Raw genomic sequence first — 19,206 nt, 5'->3', positions numbered from 1 at the left:
CCACCTCAGGCTCCCTTCTCCTGCTCTGCTCCACAGAGCTAAAAAACAACATCGAAAACATATTGGCTATTGTAAGTTGGGTATCACTATCAGTAAATTTCTTAAGAAGCATCATGTTCTCATTTATATCCTTAACTACAAAGTCATCTGCTGCATAATGAAGTTTTGGTCAACAACAGACCACATATATGAGAGTGGTCCCATGAGATTATCATATCATGTCTTTACTGTATCTTTTCTATGTTTAGATACATAAATTCTTGCCATTGTGTTACAGTAGCTCACAGGATTCAGCACACATGCTGTGCAGGTTTGCAGGCTAGAAGAACAGGTTACACCATACAGCCTAAGTGTGCAGTGGACTGTAGCACCTAGGATTGTGTAAGTGCACTCTATGGCATTTGCACAACAATGCAATTGCCTAATGATGCCTTTCTCAGAACATATCCCCATTATTAACCAACACATCACTGTATCCATCTGCTGTGTAAATGCCTACAGGTCTCTATGTTGTGTCAGCACGTCAATATGATTAAACGCACCTGAAATTCAAACATGAGTACCTGAGAAATTCTATTTATCAGTCAATATTATGTGTTTTCCTTCACAGGAAAACTACAAACAGGACAGTGCTTCTAATGAATGTGTTTTCTAACATTACCCTTTGCTTTTGTCCATATGGAGTTAATGTCATAGGTAAAACCCATTGTAGAGGTGCAAATGGGGAAATTTGGCTATTCTGACATTATATGGCTAAATTTCTACCTTGATATCTGCAACTTTTATAGTGTCTAGTTCAAGTCTCATTTCACAAATGTTAAAGCCAGAGAGGTTGGTGGCCAAGGCCATAGCAGGTACGGCAGGAGCAGAGGAGGTTACTTATGAATGCCAATGACCATAAGTAAGTGGAAATTTCTGCAACTCAATCATCAGACAGTCCAGACTAGCACTGTCGAATAGAACTTTCTGAGGGATGGAAATGATCCGGGTCTGTATTTGCACTGTCCAGTATGGTGGCCCTCAGCAACGTGAGGCTATTAGGTACCTAAATGTAGCAGTGCGACCAAGGAACTGAATTTTAAATTTCAGCTAATTTTAACTTGTTTCTATTTCAATATAAATGGCCACATGTAGCTAGTGATTACCATATTGGACAGTGTAGGTCTAGACAAAAAGGTCTAGTGGGTTTCATGTGGTGACAATTGAATTAACCACTGCAATAAAAATAAGGATAGGAGAGAGTGGCTCCAAGAAGGAGAAGGACTTACCATCTCCATCCTCTCCATAGGCCAGAAAAGGAGGAATGGTGATGATGCGCTTCTCACCCACACACATCCCCAGCAGCCCTTTATCCATTCCAGGAATCAGCCAGCCAATCCCCACATATGTGTCATATGTTTTCATGCGATTGTGACTGAAAGCCAATGAGAAAGGGCAAAAGTTCCACACCATGAGAATGTTTCCAACTCTTCTCTCAGTACAGTTTTTGTTACCCAAATATCAGCTAAACAATGATCTCATACCCATCCCTAGAGATAGGCGTTTATGGATCTTTGCCCCCAAACTCAGGGCAAATGTCCTCAAGTTTAGAAAGAAATAAAAAGCATGCATTTATACCAGTGATAGATAAAAACAGGCCAGCTATTCCACTAATCAAACACGCTCTAATGAGAAGAAATTGCAAAGGGTTCCCTGATCTCTGACGTGGCCCCGTGCCGCTCCATAGCTTCATACACATTCATCTTTCCCCTCCTGCTTCCGTGGGAAAACTATAAAAATGAACCAAAACGTGCATAAGCCTCCTGAAAAATAGAGGCTTTCACGGCTGGACGCGGTGGCTCACGCCTGTAATCCCAGCGCTTTGGGAGGCCAAGGCAGGCAGATCATGAAGTCAGGAGATCGAGACCATCCTGGCTAATATGGTGAAACCCCGTCTCTACTAAAAATACAAAAAATTAGCTTGGCGTGGTGGCGTGCACCTGTTGCCCCAGCTATTTGGGAGGCTGAGGCAGGAGAATCGCTTGAACCCAGGAGGTAGAGGTTGCAGTGAGCCAAGATCGTGCCACTGCACTCCAGACTGGGTGACAGGACGAGACTACATCTCAAAAAAAAAAACAAATAGAGCCTTTCACTTAATGATGAGATCTCAAAATACTGTTAAGTTAGATAAACATTGCTCTTCAATGTTTCTAAGATGTATTAAAATTTTGACTCTGGCACCAGAGAAGATGCAACACTGACCAAAAGTCTTAAGTAGATGAGTTCGGTACTGGTTACAGTTGAGAAGATTCCTTATTCTGGTTTCCCCATCGGCATAAAAAGCAAGACAGAAGGAAGCAACTATGCATGGGACATTTCACTGATACTTCCATAAGCGACAGGACTTACCTCGAATCAAACAGAGTTCCGTCCAGGAATGTCCCGTTGTAGTGGTACCTCACAAAATCAGACACCTGGATGGTCCGAGGGCAACTCGGGGGCTTGAAATAGGTGTGAATCTGAACCTGGTCTTCAGAATTCCAAATATCCATCAGAAGTACATCAAAATGAAGCACTGAATTGGGGGGGATCACACCAGCTAGAAATTAAAGATTTCACACTGAGTTCACAGTTGCTGCCTTTCAGGCCAGATAAACAAACACCTAGGATGCTGCCAAGGTGAATGTGGGCCAAAAGGGTTCAAGCAGTCACTGCTCTACAATACCAAAATGACCCATTCTTCCTCCCTCTTTCCTCCACATGAAACTGAAAGAAAAGAGAAAAAACAGTTTTCTTCTCATTGAGGGTATCATTCAATATATCTGTGTTAATGACACTTTCTTTCACATCTAGAAGAAATAAACCTAAGATGGAAATTTTAGCTGTGTATGAGTTCACTGCTTTTCATTTTCTCCCAATCTAAAGCTTCCAAGATTCTCCAGTCTGTTTGACTTAACATCCTAAAAGTGTTCTCATTGTTTCTGCAGATGTGTTTATAAACGAGGAAGAAAAGCTTACAAACTCCTTCACTTCCGTAGGCAAGCTTCGGGGGAATCTTCACGAAACGTCTCTCGTTTACACACATCCCGACAAGAGCCTGGTCCATCCCTGTGATCAGCTGTCCTTTTCCCACAAACACGTTGAAAGTGGAGTCTCTGTCATAGCTGAAGACCCGAAGGGTAGGGAAAGAGAGAGAAAAGTATAAATAGTCCCTTCCTCAGTAAAAACCAACCTGTCAAAATGCGCCCACAGATGTAATGTGGCCACAGCAAAGCAAAAAGCCTGCCAAGGAGTTACTGATACAGGAACATCTCCACTGGACAGTACTTGTAGGGTTGGAAATTTTAGACTATCTTGAATATTGCCAGCAAATCTAGTTCAATAAGAATCAGCATAACTCTCTCTAGAAAAAAAAAAATGTGTTAAGCTGATTTTGCAAAATAATTACCTATTCTTTCACACACACAAAAAAAGAAAGAGTTGGCTGTGGTCATGCCAGGGCTTTGGAAGGCCAAGGCAAGAGGAGTTAAGTTGAAGTTAGCCGGGGCAACAAAGTGAGGCCTCCTCTCTTCTAAACAAATAAATACATATAATTAGCCAGGTGTGGTGGTGCATGCCTATAGTCCCAGCTACTTTGGAAGCTGAGGTAGGAGGATCGCTTGAGCCCAAGAGTTTGAGGCTGCGGTGAGCTATGATTGCACCACTGCACTGTAGCCTGGGTGACAGAGTCTCAAAAAATAACATAAAATAGAATAAAATAAAATAAAATAAAATAAAATAAAATAAAGACTTTACAGCCGGGTACAGAGGCTCACGCCTATAATCCCAGCACTTTGGGAGGCCAAAGAGGGTGGATCACCTGAGGTCAGCAGTTTGAAATAAGCCTGGCCAACACGGTGAAACCCCGTCTCTACTAAAAATACAAAAAAATTAGCCAGGCGTGGTGGCACACGCTTGTAGCCCCAGCAACTCAGGAGGCTGAGGCAGGAGAATTGCTTGAACACGGAAGGCGGAGATTGCAGTGAGCTGAGATTGTGCTACTGCACTCCAGCCTAGGCGACACAGCGAGACTCTGTCTAAAAAAAATAAAAAATAAACTTTACTTCATTTTCTATGTCATTGGTACCCAAAAGCAACATCATAGGTACTGATGGCCTAAGTTCACACACACACACACACACACACACACACACACACACACACTTGATTTTTTTTTAAAGGCATCCAGCTAAGTTAAACACAGAGGCAGCATGGTAAGAGCATAAAACATACTTAAACTCTCTTAACCTCAGTTTCCTCCACTGCAAAATGCAAGAAATAATAACAGCCTTCCCAGGATCTGTATAACAATGTGAAAAATGTTCTGAAAACCAAAGTGCTGTGCCAATATTGCTATAATTATCACAGGTAATAGAAAGTATGATGTAGTCTTACGATCACTAATATACATGTTTTAAAGGCTGATAGGCAATGGCCTTAGATCAAAAGATAAATAAGGAAATCATGGCTGTGACTCACACCTTTATCTTCTTCAATGTCAAATGTAGCAAACAACAGGGGTTTGCCTATTAGGGGACCGTGCCAGGTGCTTTGGGGGATATAAAGTACAAGGCACGGACTTTGCCTACAAGTAAGTACCTTATAAACTAATAGAGACCCACAGAGTTTCAGAAGACATAAAATACAATGCTGTATGGCATTTTATAACAACAGATTTTTACTCACTGACATGGAGGGATATATACAATATGAGTAAAGGGCAGGTTACAATCCCAGGCATGGTGGCTCATGCCTGTAATCCCAGCACTTTGGGAGGCCAAGGAGGGTGGATCACTTGAGGTCAGGAGTTTGAGAGCAGCCTGGCCAACATGGTGAAATGCCATCTCTACTAAAAACACAAAATTAGCAGGGTGTGGTGGTGTGCACCTGTAGTCCCAGCTACTTGGGAGCCTGAGGCACAAACATTGCTTGAACCTGGGAGGTGAAGGTTGCAGTGAGCTGAGACGGTGCCACTGCATTGTCATCCAGCCTGGGTGACAGAATGAAACTCTGTCTCAAAAAGGGTGGGGGGTGGGGACAGGTTAACACAGTATAAAATCACCCCATTTTCAACTTACATATATAGATGCATTTGAAAAAATCCATAAGGCAATACATGAAATATTATCTATCATCTACAGGTAGAGGACTTCAGGTGACTGAATTTGTTTTCTCTTTAATTATCTTACTTTTCAAAATGATCATGTAATTACTTATGTAATAAAATGTTAAGAGCTGCTGGGATTTATTTCATGAGAATGTGTCACCCTTCATTTTGCAAAATACTTTCACTTTTTCCTCTTTTTCCCTAATGAACAGTTTGGGCGAGCAACAGAGTCCACCTCACCACTCCCCTCAGGGCAGCTTCCTGAGACCTGGCCCTCTTGTCTTTCTCCTCCTAGTTTTACAGCCTATTTTAATAGGTTTCCTTTCTTCAAGGTCAGTGAACAGAAAGCAAGATTTCAAGTACAGGCCAACAAGCCAGAGGACAAAAGCACATGGCCAGTTTTGTGCCCAAGTCAGCTTTACACCTCCACCCTCTACCTCCGGGGCCCCAATCCGCACCCCCTGGAATGCCCGCTCTTGAATTACACTTGGCTGGCGACTCGCCCTGCCACTAAGCCATCATCAAACTGGCAGATTCATTATAATAATGGGCCAGAAAGCAAGACTTCAAAGACTCCCAAGCACAGAACACACAGAAACAGCAACAATGCACCGGCATACTTTAAAAATATTTTTTTCACTCACAGAACCTGAATATACTTCCCAAATTTAACAAAACTTTTTAATACTAACTACCATTGACAGAGTATTTATTATTTGTTGGGCACAGTAGCAGACTAAGCTCTTCAATATATACTACACCATTTAATCCTCATACAGCACTTTAAGGTGGGTGCTATGATACTCAGACTCTTTGGAGGTTACAAAACTTCCCAAGCTCATGAAATTAAACATGAGGAGGGAAAAAAGTGAGAATCTAGGACCATCTGACTCTCATACTCCAGGGTCAGGGCCTCCCTAGAGGTGTATAGAAATAGTTGTTGCCCAGCTTGGGCAACATTGTGAAATCCCATCTCTACTAAAAATACAAAAAATTAGCTGAGCGTGGTGGTATGCGCATGTGGTCCCAGCTACTCGGGAGGCTGAGTTGGGAGGATCACTTGAACCTGGGAGGCGGAGGCTGCAGTGAGCCAAGATCGTACCCTGGCACTCCATCCTGGGTGACAGAGTGAGATCCTGGAAAGAAAGAAAGGAAAGAAAGAAAGGAAGAAAGAAACAGGTGTTGCCTCACAATATTAACTTCTTCATTTGATGTTGCCTAACCACTGTGAACAATTAAGCACCAAAGTGCTAAAAACCAAAAAACCTTTCTGAAAGAAAATGTATACATTTATACATTAAAAAGGTATACATTTATACAAGAGGCTAACAATGCAAGACCAGTCTTATCTACTGCTTAAAATTCTGACCATCTGCAAAAATAAAGTTGTTCTGAACAAATTTATTCTGATCAGCACAACTGGCACAAACTCATGGGCAGCATCAAGCCCAGAACTGGTCATGAAAATTATTTCTGCACACTCTGGAATAAGCATTTATACAACCTGTCTTGGGATCTGGCTTATTTACACCTTTTACAGGCATCTCATTCAGGGGCCCGCAGGAAACAGATGACACACCCAAACGAAGTTTTTCCAGGAAAGTTTAATAATGGGGTGTGCACAGCTGAGATCATAAACAATGGTGGAAAACTGAAAGGTTTTCCCCTGTGATTGGTGACAAGGAAAAGATGCTTGCTTTCAACACTTCTGTTCAGCATGGTCCTGGAACTCCTAGCTAGAGCAATTAAGCAAGGCAAATAACTACATGGCACAGAAATTGGAAAGGAAGAAGTAAAAATATCTCTTTTAACAGACGAAATAACTTTATATATATAGAAAATCCTGTAAGAGTCCATAGAAAAAGCTGTTAAAACTAATAAACATTGGACTTCATGGTTCTGCTGGGGAAAAAAAAAACTAATAAACAAATTTGGCAAAGTTGCAGGATACAAAACCTCAAAATCAGCTGCATTTCTATACACTAATAATGAACAATCTTAAAAAAGGAAATGAACAAAATAATCCTATTTACAACAGCATCAAGAAGAATGAAATACTTAGGATTAAACCTAACCAAGGAGGCAAAAGGAGAAAACTAGAAAAACATTGCTGAAAGAAATTAAAGAGGGCCGGGGCAATGGCTCATGCATGTAATCCCAGCAATTTGGGAGGCCAAGGCAGGCAGATCGCCTGTGGTCAGGAGTTTGAGATCAGCCTGGACAACATGGTGAAACCTGTCTCTACTAAAAATACAAAAATTAGCCAGGCATGGTGGCATATGCCTGTAATCCGAGAGAGAGAGAGAGAGAGAGAGAGAGAGAGAGAAAGAAAGAAAAATTAAAGAGGACACAAATAAATGGAAAGACATTTCTTGTTCACGGATTGGAAGACTTAATATGGCTAAGATATCCACACTAACCAAAGCAATCTATTGATTCAATGCAATTCCTACCAAAATCCCAATGGCATTTTTTTGCAGAAATAGAAAAAAAAACAAAAAAACAAAAAAACCAAACTAAAATTCATATGGAATTTTTTTTTTTTTTTTTTTTTGAGACAGAGTCTCACTCTGTCACCCAGGCTACAGTGCAGTGGTGCCATCTCAGCTCACTGCAACTTCCGCCTCCCGGGTTCAAGCAATTCTGCCTCAGCCTCCCGAGTAGCTGGGATTACAGGCACCTGCCAACATGCTCGGCTAATTTTTGTATTTTTAGTAGAGACAGAGTTTCACCATGTTGGCCAGGCTGGTCTGGAACTCCTGACCTCAGGATCAGACCGCCTCAGCCTCCCAAAGTGCTGGGGTTACAGGTGTGAGCCACAGTGCCTAGCCTTAGAATCTTGAAGGACTCTAAATAGCCAAAACAATCCTGAGAAAGAAGAACAAAGCTGGAGGCCTCACACTTCCTGATTTTGAAACATATTATGAAACTGTTGTAATCAAGGCAGCATGGTACTGGCCCAAATATAGACATACAGACCAACAGATCAAAATAGCCCAGAAATAAACTTTTGCCTATATGGTCAAATGATCTTTGACAAGGGCTAAGGCTACACAATGGGTAAAGGACAGTCTCTTCAATAAATGGTGCTGGGAAAATTGGATCTCCACATGCAAAAGAATAAAGTTGGATTCTTACTTTATACCACAGGAAAGAATCAATTCAAAATGGATTAAATACATAAATATAAGATCCAAAACTATAAAACTAGGAAAAAACGCAAGGGAAAAGTATAATAACATTGGATTGGATATGACACCAAAAGCACAGCTAACAAAAACAAAAACAGACAAAGGGGACTTTGTCAAACTTTAAAACTCTGAGCAGCAAAGAAAACAATCAACAGAGTAAAAAAGCAACCTAAAAAATGGGAGAAAATGTTTGCAAACCTCATATATGACAAGGGATTAATATCTAGAATACATAAAGAATTCCTAAAACTCAACAACAAAATAACCCAATTTTAAAATGAGCAAAGGGATTGAATGAATATTTCTCCAAAGAAGATATACAAATGGCCTACAAGCATATGAAAAGATGCTCCACATCACTAAACAGCAGAGAAATGCAAATCAAAAACCACAATGCAGGCCAGGCATGGTGGCTCATGCCTGTAATCCCAGCACTTTGGGAGACTGAGGTGGGCGGATCACCTGAGGTCAGGAGTTCAAGACCAGCCTGGCCAACATGGGAAAACCCCATCTCTACGAAAAGTACAAAAATTAGCCAGGCATGGTGTCATATGCCTGTAGTGCCAGCTACTCGGGGGGCTGAGGAAGGAGAATCACTTGAACCTGGGAGGCAGAGGTTGCAGTGAGCTGAGATCACGCCATTGAACTCCAGCCTGGGCGACAAAAGTGAAACTCTGTCTCAAAAAAAAAAAAGAAAGAAAGAAAGAAAAAGAAAACCACAATGCAATATTATCACACACACACTTGTTAGGATGGCCACTATCAAAAAATTGGAAAATAAAAAGTGATGGAGAGGATATGGGAGAAATCAGAATCTTTGTGCACTTTGATGGGAATACAAAATGTTGTACTTGCTCTAGAAAATGGCCTGTAGGCTCCTCAAAAAATCAAAAATAGAAGTACTGTATGATCTAGCAATCCTATCTCTTGGTGTATACCCAAAAGAACTGACAACAGAATCAGGCCGGATGCAGTGGCTCATGCCTGTAATCCAAGGTTGAAGCTTGAGCCTAAGAGTTCAAGACCAGCCTAAGCAACCTGGTGAAACTCCATCTCTACAAAAACACAAAAATTAGCCATGTGTGGTGGTGCACAGGTACTATAGTCCCAGGTACTTGGGAGGTTGAAGTGAGAGGATCACTTGATCCCAGGAGGTCAAGGCTGCAGTAAGCTGTGATCACGCCACTGCACTCAACCCTGGACAACAGAACAAAAGACTCTATCTGAGCCGGGCGCGGTGGCTCATGCCTATAATCCCAACACTTTGGGAGGCCGAGGTGGGCGGATCACCTGAGGTCGGGAGTTAGAAACCAGCCTGACCAACATAGAGAAACCCTGTCTCTACTAAAAATACAAAAATCAGCTGGGCGTAGGGATGGGTGCCTGTGATCCCAGCTACTCAGGAGGCTAAAGCAGGAGAATCACTTGAACCTGGGAGGCAGAGGTTGCGATGAGCTGAGATCTCACTACTACACTCCAGTCCGGGCAATAAGAGTGAAATTCTGTCTCAAAAAACAAAACAAACAAACAAACAAAACCACTCTGTCTAAACTAAAACAAAAACAAAACAACAACTCAGATATTTGCACACACATGTTCACCTCAGCACAATTTACAATAGCCAAAAGCTAGAAGTAACCTAAGTGTCCATAAACAAATAAATGGATTAAAAAAATGTGGCATATACACACAATGAAATATTATTCAGCCTTAAAAAGGAAGGAAATTCTATCACATGCTACAATATGGATGAACCTTGAGGACATTACATAAAGTGAAACAAGCCAGTCAGAGAAAGACAAATACTGCTTGATTCCACGAATTATATGAGGTATCTAAAGTAGTCAAACTCATAGAAACAGAAAGTGGAATGTTGTTATCAGGGGACAAGGAAGAGGGAAAAATGCAGAGAAGTTGTTCAATGGGCATAAAGTTTCAATTTTGCAAGACGGAAAAATTCTAGAAATATATTGCACAACAGTGTGCATATAGCTAACACTCTCTATTATACAGTTCAAAATTATTAAAATGGCAAATTTTATGGTTTTTTTAAAGTAATAACAAAGTGGCTGTGTGCAAAGGTGTGTAGAGAACACAGCAAAACACAAGGGAGAGTACCTCTGTGGCTGGGTAGGGAATGCTGCTATCACACCTGAGCTTGAATGACAGAGACAGAGAGGGCAGCTAGGGGCTATCTGACAGGAACTGGGCCCTTTAGTTTAGGGCCACAATCCATGGTGACCCTACAGACAGGAAGCCAGAGAAATAAATACCTTCACCTCACTCTCTTCCCTCCCTCTGAACATCTGATGCCTGATAGGGTCTGGATCTGTGTCCATGCCAAATCTCATGTTGAAATGTAATCCCCAGTGTTGGAGGTGGGGCCTGGTGGGAGGGCTTAACGCCATCCCCTTGGTAATGAATGAGTTCACAAATCTGCTTGTTTAAAAGTGTGTGGCACCTCTCACCCTCTCTCTCTTGCTACCGCTCTTGCCGTGTGAAATGTCTGCTCCCGTTTTCCCTTCCACCATGACTGTAAATCTCCTGAGGTCCTCATTTGAAGCTGACGCCAGCATGCCATGCTTCCTGTACAGCCTGCAGAACTGCGAGCCAATTAAACCTCTTTTCCTACAAATTACCCAGCCTCAGGTATTTCTTTCCAGCGACACAAGAATGGCCTATTACAATGTCCCATTGGCTGAACCCAACCAAAGCCAGAAGACAAAGGGTCATTAATGCACTCCATACTATGCACATGTAGTCCATAGAGGTCAGCCTCCCAGAGCAGAAAGCAAAGGGAACAGGTGGAGGGTGGACCTAGAAAGGCAAAGGGAAACCACCTAGCACATCCAACACCCTCCTTTACTCTCCACCAGATTATTTTTGTCCCCTTCCATCACTGCCCCAGGGGGGTGATGGGAAAGGTGTCTGTAGCACCCTCTGATGATGCTCTTTAAAATTATTAACCCAAGGACCACTAAGACAAGAGACATCAGAGTCAATTCACTAAACTGTCTACATAGAAGCTCACGTTTTATTGGTGACACATTACTTGAGATAAATAACTATCCTCATGGCTATATTCTTCCTTTTTTTTTTTTTTTTTTTTTTTGAGATGGCATCTCACTGTCACCCAGGCTGGAGTGCAGTGGCACGATCTTGGATCACTGCAACCTCTGCCTCTCATGTTCAAGCAATTCTCCTGCCTCAGCCTCCCTAGAAGCTGGGATTACAGGCACAAGCTACCATGCCCAGTTAATTTTTGTATTTTTAGTAAAGATGCGGTTTCACCATGTTGGCCAGGCTGGTCTTGAACTCCTGACCTCAGGTGATCCACGCACCTCAGCCTCCCAAAGTGCTGGGATTATAGGCGTGAGCCACCGTGCCTGGCCCCCATGGCTATATTCTTAAGGCATAATGGGGCTTCTAAATGTACGTTTAAATCTGCAATAAGAACAAACTTTTAAAAGGACAAATGGCAGGCTGGGCACGGTGGCTCAAGCGGTAATCTCAGCACTTTGGGAGGCCGAGGCGGGTGGATCACTTGAGCTCAGGAGTTCGAGACCAGCCCGGGCAACATGGCAAAACCTTCTCTCTACCAAAAATACACAAATTAGCCACGTGTGGTGGCACATGCCTGTGATCCTAGCTACTCGGGTGGCTTGAGGCATCAGAATTGCTTGAACTCAGGAGGCAGAGGTTGCAGTGAGCACCACTGCACTCCAGCCTGGGAAACAGAGTGAGACCCTGTCTCAAAAAGAAAGAAAGAAAGAAAAAAAGACTGCCATATTTTGAGAACCCATAACAGAAGGGAGGCAAAGTAAGGAAGAACAAGTCCACTAGGCATGGGAACTACCTTCTGGGGGCCTCAAAGTTGGTCCTGTCTCACTTGGGCCAACTCAGATGGCTGACTCACAGGGGACCTGCTTCACGTTTGGACTGTGGTCCTGCCACTGCCCTTCACGAATGGGACTGAAACGCACCTCCTCACTGGCTGCCTAGCTCCCAACTGGGACTCACCCCCTCTGCTGGCTGAGTTTCACCACTGAGACTGGATCTTACTGCAGACTTGAAAGCAGGGAGGTAGTCTGGCTTTTCTGCCTCCCACCTCCCTCTCCACACATACACTCCCAAAGGGGACGCTGGGCTTTCCAGACCCTTTGCCCAAGACTATTTCCCTCAAACAACCATCTCTACCAGTAGCTAATGAGACATGCCAGGGAGAAAAGAAAAGCAGTTAATGAACCAGCAAACTATCCAGACAGGAAAGTGTGAGAACACTGCAGAGGAAGAAGGGAGAGGAGGTGAGGGAGGAGAGAGGGAGCATGCGGGAGCAGAGAAGAAATAAGAGAGAACGCCTCCATTCATAGCTCCTCGGAAAATCGGACCCTGAAACATGAGCTGTTGGCTTGGATGGGCTTTGGCCCATTAAAACATCATTAAATGAAAAACTTTGCAAAGCAAAGCAAAATCCATTGCTGTTGTGGATTTTTTGTTTTTAAGCAACTGCACAAATTAAAATGTCAGATCCCTATAGATGATTCCCATTTTTCACAGGGCTTAGCCCAATAAAATACCATACAGCCAAATTAAATTGTTCATATAAATGTGTAATTGCTCGCAATGACCCACAAATGAAAATTCAAAGCCCTGCTAATAAGTCTTCACCAGGGGTGCTTGGCCAGCTGCCAATGGCCTTAGGAGACCGCAGCGAGAAGTGGCTAGGATCTTCCCCTAGTTAGCAGAAATGCACAGGGCTAACGCATGGTAGCAGCCTGCCTTTCAGCACTCCCCTTCTCCATAGAAAGAGCTGCGATGCAGAGTCACACTCTAAACAACTCCAAAGTTAGCATGTCCTGACCTGGCCAGTTGCTCTGACACCACTGTCCCCGTCAGGCCCCCCTGACTCCATCCTGGCTGCTGCCCAGCCCACTGGCTCTTCCCTGAGGACCAGTCCTGCTGAAAGGGTGAGCCTGGGCCCCCACTTAGGATGATGTGACTTAACACCCAATAGGGTGGACACCTGCCCCAAGCAGGACCCATCAGATTACTTCCTGGAAACCTGTGAGACAGTCCAGCTTGTCGGCATTGGTGGTGGATCCCAGAGGTCATGTGTGCAGCATGAGAAGCTTGCTGGAACACTCTCTTTCTCGTGGGAGAGAATGAAGCCCCGTTTGCAACCCCTTGGGAAGAGGCAAAAAGTCACCTCAGTCCATGATTCTGGACCCTCACAAGTAATCGGCGATCCTTCCAATAAATTCCCACTCCTTTCTGCTTAAGTCTGCAGGAACGGGCTTCTGTTCGCTCCAACCCTCACTTGAGGGCAGGGATTTTTGTCAGCTTTATCCTCTGCTGTATCCTAGTACCTGGAATGTTAGAAGCTGGATGAATCCCTGTGTAAAATGAAGCCCCCATGAGGCTGATCTCTAGAACTTCTACTTACATTATCAGTCCATCCACTGAGCACCTCAATCCCCTTATTCCTCTGAACAAAAACCTTCCCTTCACAAGATCCTGAACAGAAGCATATACTCAGGGCAACTTGAATCTATGGGATGAAAAAAAAAAAACAACAACAAAGTCCACAACACCCAGCCCAGCCACTCGGGCCTCCCATGGACTGCTTCTCCCATACCATTCCAGTGCCGGGTCCCCCACCTCCTGACCCAAATATTGGGGCCTCTCACTGTTCCTTGAGCATGCACTGCTCAGGCCCAGGCCCTGGTCCACCTTATCCACTCTCTTAAACACACTCCCCGCTTCAAGGAATGAAATCCCACCCATGCTCAAGGCCCAACTCAAGCATCAGCTCCTCCTCAAAGCCTTTCCTATGGCTTCAGCAATAAATCCTTCCCTCCCTAGAACGGGTAGAGGTATCTATGCACACTACTCACAAGGCACTCACCGCATGCTGGCAGCTTTGTGTGAGGCATGAGAGCACCCAGTCCAGAATCTGGAGGTCAGTTATATTAGCTGGGTGGCCACTGTCCTCTCACCTTTCTGGACCTGTCGCCCATCCTCCCACCCCTCACTCCCACTGCTTTTTCTCCATAGCCCTCACCAACTGCTCATTTACCATATAACTTAAGAGCACGCCTGTGCTCTCACTAGTATGTAAGCTCCAGGAGGGCAGAGATTTCTGTTTCATTCACTGTTACATCCGCAGCACCTGCAAGAGCTGACACTCAGTAAATATTTGTCGGATGAATAAATGAATTCCAGCCTGGCCAAGCTGGCAAAACCCTGTCTCTACTAAACATACAAAAACTAGCCGGGTGCGGCGTCGCACGCCTGTAATCCCAGCTACTCAGGAGGCTGAGGCACAAGAATTGCTTGTGGTGGTGAGACAGCAACAGATCATCAGGCATTAGAGTCTCATAAGGAGCTCACAACCTAGATCCCTCACATGTGCAGTTCACAATAGGGTTCATGCTGCTATGAGAATCTAATGCCCCTGCTGATCTGACAGGAGGCCGAGCTCAGGCGGTGATGTGAGCAATGGGGAGAGACTGTAAATACAGATGAAGCTTTGCTCGCTAACCTGCTGTTCACCTCTGCCTATGTAGCCCCGTTCCTAACAGGCCACAGACCACAACAGGTCCACGGCCCAGGGGTTAGGGACCCATGTTTTATTTATTTATTTATTTTTGTAAATTGATGTCCCATTGCAGCACCCCTGTTTTAGAGCAATGGTTCTCAAGGTGTGGTCCTCAGACCAGTAGCATCAGCTGGGAACTTGTCAGAAAAGCAAATCCTTAGGCCCTATCTCAGAGCTACTGATTCGGAAACCGTATAACAAGCTCTCAACGTGATTCGGAAGTATATGCAGTTTAAACACTACTGTGCTAGAGCATCTACAACTCTGTATACCCAAAAAGGTATGTGGTAGGCACATAATAATATTTATCAAAAGACAAGCCTGGACCTTAAGGGTCTGCAGACACACCCCTGAGCTCCTCCCTGCTGAATTTTAGTCATCCTTGGGTCTTATCCCTGCCACCCCAGGATTCCATCCTAACCTCTCCTCCGACACAGACACACAAACATATGGTTAAGCCTTCTCTGTGCTTTCAAAGCTACTTACCTTTCTTCTATCACATACGCGGGTGGACTACAGACCACAGATTATGGCCATGAACTACCTGGGTTCAAATCTCTGCTCAACCACTTAGTAGTCAGGTTCCTTGGGCAAATCATTTGAACTTCCTGAGCCTCAGTTTCTTCATTTGTAATGAGGTACCTACCTCACTGTCTTGTGAAGTTAAACGAATTCTTCTAAGATTAAATGAGTTAACATATGTGAAGGCACATGGTAAGAACTATGTGTGAACTTTATGAGAGACAGAGTGTGCGCTACTATCTTACTGTACTTATCACACTACGTTGTAATAGCCTAGGCTGTAAGTGGTAGAGATGGGGAAGAGACATACTAGACTAGGACTAGTCTCTGTCTTGAGGGATAGACACTGCAAAATGTTTGATGAATGGATGGTAGCTCCTCCATGCTCTTTAAACTGCCCTACACTGCCTCACAGTGGCTGCCAACTGTAGAGATGTTCTAGATAGTAGGACAACTTGTTCTACTGAAATTAATTACTATCAACTCAAGCAACAAATTCTTCCCTATGAAAGAAGCACATGAAAGAAGATACACAAATGGTCAATAAGCACATGATGCTCAACATCGTTAGCCATTAGGGAAATGCAGATCAAAACCACAATGAGATATCATTTCACACCCACTAAATGGTTATAATCAAAGACAGACAGGCCAGGCGCAGTGGCTCACGCCTGTAATCCCAGCACTTTGGGAGACTGAGGTGGGCAGATCACCTGAGGTCAGGAGTTCGAGACCAGCCTGGCCAACATGGCGAAACCCCATCTCTACTAAAAATACAAAAATTAGCCGGGCGTGGTGGCAGGCACCTGTAATCCCAGCTACTCAGGAGGCTGAGGCAGGAGAATTGCTTGAACCTGGGAGGCAGGGAGATTGCAGTGAGCTGTGATCGCACCATTGCACTCTAGCCTGGGTGACAAGAGCGAAATTCTGTCTCAAAAAAAAAGACAAGTATAAGTGTTGATGAGATGGTGGAAAACTATGAACCTTCATACACTGCTGGTGGGAATGTAAAATGGTACAGCCATTGTGGGGAAACAGGTTAGCTATTCTTCAAAACGTTTGTAACATAGTTGCCATAGGACGCAGCAATTCCAGCTCCTAAGTGTATATCCAAAAACAAGGAAAAGGTACATCCACACAAAACCTTGCATATGAATGTTCATAACATCATCATTCATGATAGCCAAAAAGTGTAAGCAATTCAAATGTCCATCAACTGATGGACACAATGGAATATTACATATACGGCCACAAAAAGGAATGAAGTACTGATATACTTTACAACATAGATGAACCATGAAAGAAGCTGGATTATACAAAGCACCTCAAATTATATGATTCCATTTATACGAAATGTCTAGAAGAGGCAAATCCATAGAGACATAAAGTGGATTTGTGGTTGAAAGGGACTGGAGGGCAGTCTAACTGGGGTTGGGGAGTGACTGCATTTCTTTTCGGGGGATGATGAAAATGTTCTGGAATTGGCTAGTTGTGATGTTTGCATAACTCTGTGAATATACTAAAAAACATTGAATTGTACACACCAAAAGGGCAAATTGTATGGCATTATATCTCAATAAAGCTTGTTTTTTTTTTTAAGCAACTAAAACAGTAGTAAGAATGATCATTTCTAAGCACTTGCTAGTGCCACATACTATGCTGAAAAGCTTTTGTATATTCATTGTCTGGAACTTCAAAAAAGTCAAGAGTCTACAAAATATTCATAATGACCCTAGGCCTTGGGGCACATAGCAGGGGCTCAACAAATAGCTCTCTCTGCCTGATCTAGTGATTCACGAAGGGAAGTGCTGGCACGGACCAGGGTTTGTAACAAAAGCCTTGGGGAGGAGTAGCCTGGTGCTGGAGGAAGAGAGGCCTGTTAAACCCGAAACTAAACTGGAGGGAAACTGGAGAGCGGTGCTGTGATCCTGAGGCAGAGCTGAGAGAAGGAGCTCTGGGCCTGGTGCAACGCGGAGTGACGGTCCTGGACCACCTCCCGCCCAGGAGAGGTGTTGTGTTGTGTTTGTTTTGCGATGGGATCTCTGTCTGTCTCCCAGGCTGGAGTGCAGTGGCACGATCATAGCTCACTGCAGCCCCAAACTCCTGGGCTCAAGCGATCCTCCCGCCTCGGCCTCCCAAAGTGCTGGGACTACAGGCGTGAGTCACCACGCCCAGCCCCAAGAGAGGTTTTTTTGTATGGCCGGAAAGGAAGGGCAGTGGTAGCTGCGCGCACAGACTTCTGGAGTTGGATTAAACAATCTGACTCCATTGTTTCAATACGCTTCGTAGCCTCAGTTGCTTGTTACCTTACTGATAAAATGAGGGTAGTGATAGTACCTACCTCACAAGACTGCTGTACAATTAAATGAGTACACTACAATATGGAAAGTACTTACAATTACATCTACACATTGTTAACAGCTCATTGTATGTTTGCGGCTGCTAGCCTCTTCGTCATCATCGTTTTGTGTGAGAAGCACCATCTGACTAGATTCCCAAGGGAGCGGAGGGAAGGAACAGGAAAGGGAGAAGACAGGAAAGGGAGAAGACAGGAAAGGGAGAAGAGAGGCAGGCACGAACACCCACTCTTGGGGTTCCAGTTGTGCAACGTGGCCCCCACTTACACTGATTATTTTACACTGATTTTGCGTGTGTCCACGCGCTGGAGGAAAAGGAGGGCGTGGTCTGCCCCAACCCCGCTGCTCATGGTCTTCCAAGGGTCCAGTCCCAGGCGGGCGGCCTACGACACATGAGGGCCGGGAGGCTCACCGGCGGCGGAGGGTCTGGGGTCCGGGAGAATTTGGGCAGCGGAAGAAGGGAGGAGCGCGGATGCACTGGGCGGAGCTAGGGGAGGTCCGGCAGGAGGGAAAGGCCTGTCGGGAGAGAGGGACGCGCATCCGCGGAGGCCGCGCCGGGCGCCAAGGGCGCGGTACCTGGAGTCGAACTTCTGGCCGTCGGGGAACGTCCCCACGTAGTGGTAGCGCACAAAGTCGCCGCTGCGCACGGTGCGCGGGCACTCGTCAGGCACGAAGCGCCGCTCGATCTGCAGCTCCGCGTCGGAGCCCAGGCCAGCCACGGGCGCTGCCTGCCCGGTCACCCAGAGCAGCAGCAGGAGCAGCGGTGGCGGCGGGGGCCTCCAGCCCCGGAACGCCATCGGGGCGGCGAGGAGAGTGGCGCGGACGCAGTGCGGAGCTCGGGCGGCACGGGTAGGCCTGGGCGTGCGGCTGCGTTTGCAAACGTGGAACGGTCTCCCGGCCCTCCCCGGGCTGCAGCCACCACCCCCTCTCCCCTGCCGCCCGCCCCCCGGCCACAGCTCGAGGGGAGGAGCCCAGCCTGGCCGCGCGCCGAGGGCGGGCCTGCTGCGCCCTGCTCCGCCCGGCCTTGGGAATGTGCGCGCCGCGGCGGGGAGGGGGGCTGGGAACTCCAAATGGGGACCCAGTTTGGGCCTAGGGAGGGCGTGTCCCCGAGCGAGACACTGTGATCTCCAGACAAGGCTTTGGCCCAAAGTCGGAAGAGAAAAGCGCGTACTGCCCAAGCCCACCCGCTGGTCTCCGCCCATCCCTGGAGACACCGGGTTTGGTGCCATGAGGGGCTCCTACGTGGCGGTGGATCCAATTTCCCCTTGCTGCTTTGGAGAGGGAGGGAAAATTAGATTTTATTTTTTTTTAACTTAGTTACAAAGGTATGGTATCTACCTTGAAAGAGACTGAAACCATCCTTGGGGATTTTTTTTTTCTTCCTACTTAAAGGAAAAGGGAGGCCGGGCGCGA

At 45.3% G+C, this 19,206-nt stretch overlaps 1 protein-coding gene across 1 annotated transcript in view; it reads right to left on the bottom strand.

Moving 5' to 3' along the window:
- The window catches only part of FKBP9 (FKBP prolyl isomerase 9), a 50,753-nt gene extending 31,965 nt beyond the window's left edge, over positions 1–18,788 (bottom strand). Inside the window, exons 1-4 of the mRNA XM_021935223.2 lie at positions 18,370–18,788; positions 2,998–3,143; positions 2,389–2,578; positions 1,269–1,414 (exon numbers count right to left, since the gene is read on the bottom strand). Coding sequence (XP_021790915.1) covers positions 1,269–1,414; positions 2,389–2,578; positions 2,998–3,143; positions 18,370–18,590 — 703 coding nt within the window. The 5' untranslated portion in view covers positions 18,591–18,788. The remainder of the gene's footprint in view (positions 1–1,268; positions 1,415–2,388; positions 2,579–2,997; positions 3,144–18,369) is intronic.
- Positions 18,789–19,206: the final 418 nt, after the last annotated feature.

The sequence above is a fragment of the Papio anubis genome, chromosome 4, assembly GCF_008728515.1.
Source record: "Papio anubis isolate 15944 chromosome 4, Panubis1.0, whole genome shotgun sequence".
Lineage (NCBI taxonomy): Eukaryota > Metazoa > Chordata > Mammalia > Primates > Cercopithecidae > Papio > Papio anubis.
The sequence above is the reverse complement of the archived record's forward strand: the minus strand, read 5'-3'. Positions and strand labels throughout refer to the sequence as shown.